The sequence below is a fragment of the Galendromus occidentalis genome, unplaced genomic scaffold, assembly GCF_000255335.2.
Source record: "Galendromus occidentalis unplaced genomic scaffold, Mocc_1.1 scf7180000077459, whole genome shotgun sequence".
In the NCBI taxonomy this organism is placed as follows: Eukaryota; Metazoa; Arthropoda; class Arachnida; order Mesostigmata; family Phytoseiidae; genus Galendromus; species Galendromus occidentalis.
In genome coordinates, this window is record NW_003805447.1 from 59,946 (window position 1) to 69,588 (window position 9,643).

Here is a 9,643-nt window from a genome sequence, read left to right on the forward strand (position 1 = left end):
GAGGGGGTTCATTTCAAGGAAGGAAGTAAGCTCGTGAATGTAGACCGTCTATGCACCGGGGCTCGCCCGCAGAGGATAGGAGCATTTTTCGCTCATCGGAGAGCGCCCTTCTTTCCGACGGCAACGGAAAATACCTAATCAGATACTTGGTCTCATCTCATTTTCTTATTCGATTAGTCTAATCTCATCTTCCTACTGTCTGAAACTTCTTTTCACCATTCGCAGCATGTTCGATCGCATCATTCTGATTGGCTGCGCTTATACATCTCGATCTCCCATGAATTCCTGAGGGTCGCTGGCAAGAGTCACAACGCAAGGGACCATTAAAGAAATATCCCGATCGAAACCTATAGCCAAAGCGATTTCATCCAAACGTCTCCGACCCTGCCGAAGAGATCAGGCGAGCCCAGAAGAGAAGGTAGGGCAAGTCTTCCCCGCGGTGATTGATCATTGTGCTTCGATTTCTTTTTCCGCACTGAAGTATCGGATTATTCGCAGGCAATGAAAACCCCCAATTGAGGTAGAGGAGAATTCCGCGACATGATCTCATACGCTGTCTATGAAGCCCGATCCAGGTTCGTATTTGATCCCTAAGGATTCTCCTCGGAGGAAGCCGACAGACACTGCTCCGTCTCCCTCCGCCACGGAGCTCATCGCACGCTGGGAATGGAGGACGTTCCTCCGGCAGCTTAGAAAGCTTTCGCCACCCTTGAATCCTCGAGTCGAGTCCTCGAATCAGGAGTCGCATCTGGATGGAATTCAAATTTGCCGGCACATGCTCGCTTCTTGTCAGCAGCCGGTTGTGCTGACGCGTGGAACGACGTTGTGACGTGAGCGACTGCTTTTCCAGCATTCGGATCAAGCAGTCATTGAACGACTGCAATCCATTGCGGAGGACTTCTTTCTACGGGGGTCGTTCGAAGATTGTTGGAAATCTTCGGAGCGCTAACTGTATAAAATTGAGTCATGATGTCGAAGCAGAAAGCCCCAGAGACCATGTCCAAAGCGGTTCTGGCTATTGAAATAGTGGTCAGAATCGTGATCCTAGTGATAGTTTTGTGAGTACAATATGTTTCTTACGCGGGCTGCAGTGGAGAGGAACGGTCATGCCAAACAGGACGGGAGGGATTGACAGAGGGAGGTCGAGGCTGGGCTACCATCGGAAATAAGATTGTCTCTATTATACTCAGGGCGCTGGAACACGCGGAGCCGTTCGAGCGTAAAATACACCTCGAGGAAAGTTGGTTGTACATGAACCCAAAAACAGACAGTTATGTCTCGACGGGATTACTATTCGTGAGTCTAGGAGAATCGACCCATACCGTGAAATCATTGCGAGGATCTTAACGAGAGGTGAGCATCGCCGGTGCGCTAACCATTTTTTTCCCGCCAATTACAGTTCCTGGCGTTGGTCACGCCATCTGTCTGTATAGTGACTATAAACTCCTTGTTTGAATGCAATAGATCTGATGTGAGCGCCGCGCACATGGGTACGGAACATTCGACACAATGACGCGATTCGAGGGGTGTCGACGTGTCCTAGATCTAAAAGATCATCTCGATGATTCGACTTTCAACAGGTTATATTTTGGCGCTCGGACTCTCAGCGATTTTGACGGACAGCCTGAAAGTCATCGTGGGGAGGTATGATTGAAGGCGCTGCGATCTCCTGCATGCTCTTCACCGAGAGATCGCTGAGTGAACTCTGCCGATCTCGTTACAGACCGAGACCCGACTTCTTCTTCCGGTGTTTTCCCTCTGGTGAGGGGAACTTCTCGATGCCTTGCACCGGATCGCCGCGTAGTGTAAGAGAAGGCAGGAAGAGTTTTCCCTCAGGACACTCTTCCATAGCGTTCTCTTCGTTCACATTCCTGAGTTTGTATCTCCTCGCTAAATTAGAGGCTCTGAACTCTACGTCCAGACGTCTGAGAACGCATCGCGTCCTGCTAGGCGGACTGCCTCTGTACGCGGCTCTTCTTATTGCTCTAAGCCGAACTTGTGACTACCATCACCATTGGCAGGGTATTTTAGATTCAGAATCGCAGTTCAAATCACCAGGAATCAAAATCACCAGGAAGGGATTTTGACCCTCCGAGGCTCATCGATTCTCGTCTTTCAGACGTTCTCGTGGGAAGTATAATCGGTCTGGTCATAGGATACTTATGCTACAGACAGCAATATCCATCGGTCTTCGACACGGATGCCGCGACTCCCCTGGCGGAATTCCCGGCTCTCGGCCTCAATTTCCCCGACAGACTCAAAGAAATGAAATCAGGAACGAGCCAGACGATAAAGCCACTGCAGAAGTGGATCTGAGTTTCTAGACCTGTTCGAACTGAGGACTCGGGGTTGTACTCCGCAAGTAACCACGAAACGTCCTCAAGCGGTGACTGAGGGTGCCTGACCCGGGTCAAACTTCCAGGAATCTCGCACAATTGAATGCGCACCATGGACCGAATAAACTGGGATCATTCTCGAATCAGTATGTCAGGGCATTCGCTCAGACGGGGGAGAAGAAATATTGTAAAACTTGAGAATGACTTCAGTTCCTCGATTCTTACATGGGATCCCGACCGGGATTTCCTGAATGGACTTAATTGCCCCTCGAATCTATAGATCATGACCCGATCATATCGAATAACTTTATTCGCTCACTTCGATTTTTTGCCGCCCCTCTTCTTCCCAGTGCTCAGCTTAATGACACTCGAGCTTTGTTTGTTTTTGCCATTATGCTTCTTGAATCCTCTTCCTTTTTTCAACCGCTGCGATACCTTCGATTTCTTGTTCCCGAACAGTTGATAATGTCTCTTCCGCTCCCACTCTAGTTGCTTCATGTCGGAAACCTGTCGGCAGAAGGGTCAAATGAAAGGGGTATGTATCTTCCCGATAAGGGCGATGGAAGCAGCGACTGTTTATAAGCAGGCACATACCTTATTCGAAGCTCTGGTGGTGGCCGACATCGCGTTTAGTGATGCTGAATCTCCAACTCTATTGCTTTCGAATATTTCACCCAATTTCTCGGTGGCCAAGTCCTCCTCACCCACTTTGTGATTCTTTTTGGAGGTTTTATTCAATTTCCCTGGAGACGAAAAATCGAAATTCAACGTGAGTTCCTCGATTGAATATCATCGTTGTGGTTTCACTGATATGCTCACAGCGTACCTTTCGGTTTTCCCCCGAACTCCTCATCTTCAAAGTTATCCTCATCGTCTTCGTCTTCTTCTTCAGCATCGTACTCGCTGTTGTCGTCATCCATCGGTACATCGCCTCCATCAGAGGAGTCGTCTCCCATACCCTCCTCGAACTCCTCGCTCTCGTCTCCATCGCTCGCGTCTTCTGAGCTCTTGACCAATTTCTTCTTCCCGTCTTTGAATTCAGAGTAGAAGTCGTCCTCGGGATCATCGTCGAAATCCATCTGCACAGAAACGAGAGCTTCAGAACCGATTTTTTCTAGCTAGTAGCTCTCTTTGCGGACACAGGCCAAATGTGTCCCATCCCGAAGGGAATCAAACTCACGTGATTATCGATGTCCCCGAGGAACTCGTCGGCTTCGTCGGAGTCTAGATCTTGCATCTCTGTCCCGCCTCGCCTCTGATTGACTCCGCTACCATCGGTCCGTCGACCAGTTTCAACAAAATATTTGTACAGGAAGGCTTCATCGACGGGGATAGCTTTCTCGTGTCTATTCATGTAAGCGGCCGAACCCACCGGCATCGATCTGATTCCCTTCGGATGATATTCTTGCGCTCTGCCGAATATCTTATCGTGGGCCTTCGAGAGAGGGGAAAACGCATTAGAAGGATCTAGCGATTGATCTCGGAGGTGTATTTATGCTGGGAGAGCCGGGCGGACGTATAGGGACGCTATCCGATGACTCGACGGAACTCACATCGTGTGACTGGGCTTTGGGGTTCCGGTATACGAATCTGTCGAGGAAATGCATGAGACTGAAATCTTTCAGAGGATCCCCGTAGTATTCGACGCCCTTCTCGGTGTGATTCAGGATCTCGGTCGCGAAAAGCGACACACTCGGATGGTAATGCTTGGAAAGCGCGTAGAGCTCGTAACACAGGGTTCGCTCGGCTCCGGCCTTGAGCGGATTATCCGTGTGAGAATCGTATTTCCTATTCACTTCTTTCGGGTTTATCTGAACGCCTTCAACGATTTTCGGCTCTTTGGGGTAGTTCAGGAGCATGTTGGGCCGCTCCTTCAAAATGTGGGAGACCACCAATAGCATGGAACACGCCAAGTTTGGAGGATACGTCAAGCAGAGCTGCGGAGAAAGAGGACCAAGGTGAGCACAGCCGTCGAGAGAGAGAATCACCATGGTTCCGATTCGGCACGCGGCGTGTGAATCGAAACACCTAATCATAATTCACCTGCAGCATTCTCTTGATGAAAGCAATGACTCGAGTCTTCTCCTGGTCTCTTTTGACGGCTTTATAGACCAAGTTGAACATCATTAACTGGTGGTGGGTTACAGCGACAGCAGGGTCCTGAATCTTCTTATACAGAGCACTGTAGAAACGTGACGTGAGGCCAGAGTTCTTCTTGCTCAATACCTGATGGACAGCGGGCCTACGGTTGGATTCTCATCGAATTGCCTCAATTTTTTCCATTCTCGAGGTGATAAGCCGAGTATCATCATCATCATCATTCGGAGTAGAACGGGCGAACTCACTTGGAATAAGAGCATGAGACACTGTATGGCGATGGGGAGAGACGCCATGTATATCAACCTGAAGAGAACATCTTCGTTCTCGCGCGAAATCAGCTCTTGATCCGTGGCGCAGAACGGATGGGCTCGGTTGATACCGGTAAGCAAGACCGACATGAGTTTTGTATCGGCTTCGCCCTCTTTGACGCACAGTTTGAAGAAATTCAGATAAATCTGCACCAGCTTGTATGCCAAATCGTACTCGTCGTTCGACAACACGACCGTGGATAGATAGCAGAGCGCGTAGTACTGCGCCTTAGGTGAGATGTTCTTCCGGAATACGAGAGACTCGACCTCGGATAGAACAACCGGTTTCATGGCTGGATGTTTATTGGTCAGCTCGGAAAGAACGTGCGAGGTTTTCGCAGCGATTTTTCTCATCGGATCGCCAAACTTGTTCACCAATCGAGTCAGCAGAAATTGTTCTTGCTCTGGGTTCTCACACAATAGCCTGCAAGATACGAACGTCGATTGAATCAGATCTTCAGCAACAGAAATCAGGATGAGGGCTTAAGGATCGAGCAGCGAGCATATGAAAATCATGTGGATGCTCCTGCACCACTTACGTGAATAGGGTCTTGACGGTTTTCGACTTGGAAGCTTCCACCTTGTCGTAACCAAGTTTCTCTATATTCTCCAAGAATCTCATGTATTTCTTCTTGAGCTGGCCTTCGAAATACCACAAAACGCATCGACTCCTGTCTGTCTTTTTGGTCATGTCGAGCTTATCTAGAGGTCTGTTCTCGAAGGGCACCAACTTCCGGCTGGGCGGTAGGAGATACTGAACGAAGATGTCGACGAGAGCATCTGGAAGGAACGGAAATCCCCTCACGTACCCCGAAAGGATCTCGGCGAATGAAGCGACAGCAGAATGTTCCAGTTCTCCGAAGACCTGGGGCACTCACCGAGGGCGAGGAAGCATTCGCGTTTGCCTTTCGGAGACACCCATTGGATCAGGGTATCTAAACTCTCGACATTATGAACCGGTGAATCTTGTATGAGGAGTGTGTAGGCGGCGGTCCGATCTTGCAACGATCCTTTCTTCCGCACCATTTCTATCCAGCGGAAGTCGCTTTTCGCAGCTGACTGTTCCTTGTCTGTGAAGAGGAATTTCGTGAAGGTCCACGACCGTCAGGGCTTAGAATTCCGGAGGATTGGACCTCAGACGGTCACCGTCAATAGATGTCGAAAGGGTTCGTGGGTGGAAGACTGTTCGAAATTCCTTTACTCACAAGACTGGTAGAGTGGCGCTTCTTCTTCCAGCAGCCTTAAGCATTCTTGCGAGAGTTTTTGTACGAGATTCTCGTTGATGGAACATCGGTCCGGCGGACTCGGAACTTGCTCGTACCATCGCGTGGTTGGTCTCACCAACAATTTATTCATTCTGATTTCCGACAATCACTCACAATGGGGACAGCGAGTTTCCCCCGAATATCGGACCGCAACCTCCTGAGTTGTGCAATTCTGACGGAAATTTAGCAGGAAAAAACTGTGGGCCGATCAGTGCGGCAGTTTTCGCGGTTCAGAACGAAGGGAACCCTCATGCGTGAACTATAAGCCACTTGCGCAGAGCCAGAGAGAGCACGAAGGCGCTCTTCACGTGTTGATGTTTGTTTACAGCACTAAGAGGTGTACTACAAGTTCCGAAACGCCGGCAAGGATAAGCCCAGGTCTGGGATTACGGATCGCTATGCGGCCAGACTGTAGCGCGCGGTACAGCGCCGTCTGGCGGGAGTAGTGCTCGAACCCTCAGACGAGCCGATACGACTCACAGAGTTCGATAGACAGACTCCTGGAGCGATGCACAGTGGATTTGGAAATCATTGACTCTTCCTAAATTAAGGAATCTTCCCGGCGTGCTCGCAAACGGTCGAAGAAAGCCGTTGGAGGAGCTTCGAGGGTAAGTATCGCGGGATCCAGAGCTCTCCGCTTGCGAAGAGTCGTATGCGCTTCGCCAAGCAGCTGACAGCAACTCTTCGGGATGACAGTGAGAGTGTGTGCGCCTTGGAGGAAGCAATTCATTATTGGAGAAACGAGCATGGTGTAATGAACCTATTCTCAACGCGTCGAGCATACGAATCGAATTCGGGAATGTCTCCGAGCTTCGTCGGAGAAAAAAAACCTTATCCATGATATCGAAACTAAAGGGGAAACCTGCGTGGGTTCTGTCGGAAACGAAACAATTACATTGGGCAAATGTCCCCGCTCAGGCTTCCTATATTATGCTGTTGTACTCCTCGAGACGAATGAATAAGTAAATCTCAAAAGCTGATTCTCGATCCAGGGTCCATACCGCCGTTTGAAATTTGAGCATGGCAACTGCGAATTCAGAAGAGTCAGCTGTATCGGTCAGGAAATCACTCGTGAATTTTGTAAGGGGCCGCACCGGACAGGACATCGAAGGGTGAGTTTGAGACTTATTCGGTGAACCTCCTGGCTGCTTAAACCGAGCGGAAAACCGAGCTCCATATCTGCAGCGATCCGAGAGTTTGGAGCAACGGAGTCAGAATCCTCCACGAGCCTGATTGAAATCTAAGGGCGAAGCTCCAGACGACATATCGACTTGACTCGATCTGCGCCCTCTGAAATTTTCTCACGTATCGTGACTCTTGTGGCTGATTCGTTCGTGACTCGGCAGTGCTTCTCTGAAAGTCGGGAAGCTAGCGTAATGCGTTACTGTGGATAAGCTTCTCTGCTCACGTCTCCCTCCGGATGATACACCCGTCCATTATGCTTAGCTGCAGGAAATCGCTCTTAGGATGAGGATTCCGCATCAGCTTTAATGTCTCACTTTGAATTTCGTCTCCAGAACTATCGATGACTACCTGGTAAATTATCTGCTGGCTATGTTCGATCCCGAGACGTTTGACGATGATTTCGATATCGAAGCACTCCGCGAGATGCTTTCGGCCTACGTGCCCGCGGTGAACCAAATCGAAGAGTGAGTGACACCTCCCATTCCGAATTATTCTATTCGGGTCGAGCGAGTCTTGAGGCTTCTAGGCGGCTCCCTTGTGAGAGTTTCATCAATCGTTTGCCTTGCAGCACGGAGCTAGTGGGCTGGGTTCACGACATTTCCCGCGTTCTCTCGCGGGAAGAGAATGACGCTCCCACAATCTCTCTCGGTAGCTCACTAGTGAATTTCAAAGCCTCGGCGTCTTCACGAGCAAAACCGAAAAAGGAGATTGGCTGTAAAACGGACGAGCCTGAGCTGAAATCCAAAGGCAAAATCGTGAGTCATCGGCCCAAAATCGTTCCGGAGTAAAATATACAGAACGGAGCTGATTCCGCGGACATTCACATTTGCTCACTCCAGGACGAGACCCGCGTCGATGAAATCGCGTTCGACGCTCTGACCGAGATGTTCCCGCACAAGAACGCACTTCGAATTCGTAAGTGTCTGATGATCGCGAACGGGGAAGTCGACACTGCCGCGCAACTTCTCCTCCAAGACGACGGTCTGGGCAAAGATGAACTCGTGCTCAGCTCCACCGAAATGACCTCACCGAAAGCCCAAGTCGACGAGAAGACTCTCAGGGACCAGATCATCAATCGGTGAGCGATAATTCTCATCCGCGTCAAAATAGTCCTGCCCTTGCCGGAACTGCTCGGATCGTTCACCAAGCCGCTGTCCGATTGCAGGTATGCATATTTGGATGTCGACGAAGACAAGAAAGAGCACAAGCCGGCGGTGCCGAAAGCCGAGCCAAAGAAACTCATCCGCTACCGGGACAACAAAGTCGTCTCTGTGAAAGGCGAAAGATTCACCTTGGAGAAGAAAAGTCAAGATGTCGAGAACTGACCAATGCTTCGGGGGATTTCCGCGCCGGTCACGCTGCGGACTGAAGTTCCCACCCCTACAGAAGCTTGTCATTCAACTCTCCTGATATACGTCGTCAATATCGTAGCTCGTCAGTTGATAGTCACTTCGCATCAAAACGCCTCGCTATTGGCTCATCGGAGTTCGTAACCAATCCTTGATCGGAGACGCTCCGACCAAGCTCAAAATTGTGCATAAGCGGCTGCTGTGAAATGAGAGGATACGGGTGTTCGGAATGTGGAGCCGATTGTGGGCTTCGGAGTGTTTGTAGGGTGATTGCTTGTTTTCTATGACGTTGGGACGAAAGAATGCTGATGAGTGAAGGAACGTGAATCTCCGGCGGGCGGATGTTTGTTCATGAGAGCGATGAGATTTGACCACCCGAACAAAGGCTCCTCGGCCGCCGAGGCCATCACAGAAACCTGACGATTGAAGGCTTCAATCAAATTGTGATCTCAAATTTACTCTGTATGTACATGATGATATACGTTTTCCAACCCGCTCGGCTCCCGCTCGAGGAGGCGCGAGCCATCCTTGTTGCGAGAACAGACAAAAAAGTCAAACTGTGATGCGAAGTGACATCGACTGACATTTCATTCCCTGCTTGATGCACAGAGTTTGGATCTTAAGTATTCATCAAGAAATACGCGGTGCTCCAACTGCGGAATCGAGTCCGATTCTCAAAGATCTCGATGGGAGTCACTATCCCTCCGAGAAAAGATTAATGAGAGAGCCAGCGCATTTACCGCTTTTTGAGGCGCTCTAATAATTTTCTTTGCCTCTAGTAGGATCCCCTTGATATCTTTAATTTAAGCCGCTTCACTATTGTTGGCATATATCCATTTCTGGTCGCGGTCTAGCTGAATGCCAGCCGCGGGGTATCATCGCGCCTTCGTTCAAGCGTCCGATTAGCCTCCGTCTCAGAACGGAGCGAAGATTTTTTTCCTATGTGCCCTCGGAATCGAACCTCTGAAGCTCGGACTTCTTCTTCCTTGAAGACACAGATCAAGTCAATGAGCTTGCCCCACGCATCCGACAATGAGGTGTAAGATTCTACCACCTATCATATAATTTCCTGTACTCGGTGCTAGTTTTCCCCATCATGT

General features: G+C 49.7%; 3 protein-coding genes across 3 annotated transcripts; 2 read left to right on the forward strand and 1 right to left on the reverse strand.

Moving 5' to 3' along the window:
• The first annotated feature begins 808 nt into the window (after positions 1-808).
• On the forward strand, positions 809-2,473 carry LOC100900983 (phospholipid phosphatase 5). The gene is made up of 6 exons (XM_003744063.1): positions 809-1,058; positions 1,191-1,296; positions 1,400-1,490; positions 1,581-1,644; positions 1,724-2,022; positions 2,120-2,473. Exons 1-6 carry the CDS (start codon positions 967-969, stop codon positions 2,314-2,316), a joined length of 849 nt encoding a protein of 282 aa, XP_003744111.1. The 5' UTR covers positions 809-966; the 3' UTR covers positions 2,317-2,473.
• Positions 2,474-2,651: 178 nt separating this feature from the next.
• On the reverse strand, positions 2,652-6,329 carry Noc1 (Nucleolar complex protein 1). Its single transcript, XM_018639828.1, has 10 exons — positions 5,950-6,329; positions 5,623-5,814; positions 5,284-5,524; positions 4,682-5,168; positions 4,380-4,562; positions 3,890-4,273; positions 3,517-3,771; positions 3,163-3,415; positions 2,931-3,079; positions 2,652-2,843 (listed from the first exon to the last, which is right to left on the reverse strand). Exons 1-10 carry the CDS (start codon positions 6,098-6,100, stop codon positions 2,652-2,654), a joined length of 2,487 nt encoding a protein of 828 aa, XP_018495344.1. The 5' UTR covers positions 6,101-6,329.
• A 172-nt stretch (positions 6,330-6,501) lies between these two features.
• On the forward strand, positions 6,502-8,724 carry LOC100901122 (CUE domain-containing protein 2). Its single transcript, XM_003744064.2, has 6 exons — positions 6,502-6,617; positions 7,002-7,121; positions 7,527-7,658; positions 7,763-7,949; positions 8,034-8,272; positions 8,360-8,724. The coding sequence occupies exons 2-6, from the start codon at positions 7,030-7,032 to the stop codon at positions 8,517-8,519; spliced, it is 810 nt and encodes a 269-aa protein (XP_003744112.1). The 5' UTR covers positions 6,502-6,617; positions 7,002-7,029; the 3' UTR covers positions 8,520-8,724.
• Positions 8,725-9,643: the final 919 nt, after the last annotated feature.

Coding starts and splice junctions, on each gene's coding strand:
- LOC100900983 (XM_003744063.1), top strand. CDS start 967: ATGATGTCGAAGCAGAAAGCCCCAGAGACCATGTCCAAAGCGGTTCTG. Junction 1,059..1,190: donor GTGATCCTAGTGATAGTTTT/GTGAGTACAATA, acceptor TATTATACTCAG/GGCGCTGGAACACGCGGAGC. Junction 2,023..2,119: donor CTACCATCACCATTGGCAGG/GTATTTTAGATT, acceptor CTCGTCTTTCAG/ACGTTCTCGTGGGAAGTATA.
- Noc1 (XM_018639828.1), bottom strand. CDS start 6,100: ATGAATAAATTGTTGGTGAGACCAACCACGCGATGGTACGAGCAAGTT. Junction 3,772..3,889: donor CCAAAGCCCAGTCACACGAT/GTGAGTTCCGTC, acceptor CCTCTCTCGAAG/GCCCACGATAAGATATTCGG. Junction 3,416..3,516: donor TCGGGGACATCGATAATCAC/GTGAGTTTGATT, acceptor GTTTCTGTGCAG/ATGGATTTCGACGATGATCC.
- LOC100901122 (XM_003744064.2), top strand. CDS start 7,030: ATGGCAACTGCGAATTCAGAAGAGTCAGCTGTATCGGTCAGGAAATCA. Junction 7,659..7,762: donor GCGGTGAACCAAATCGAAGA/GTGAGTGACACC, acceptor TTTGCCTTGCAG/CACGGAGCTAGTGGGCTGGG. Junction 8,273..8,359: donor AGGGACCAGATCATCAATCG/GTGAGCGATAAT, acceptor GTCCGATTGCAG/GTATGCATATTTGGATGTCG.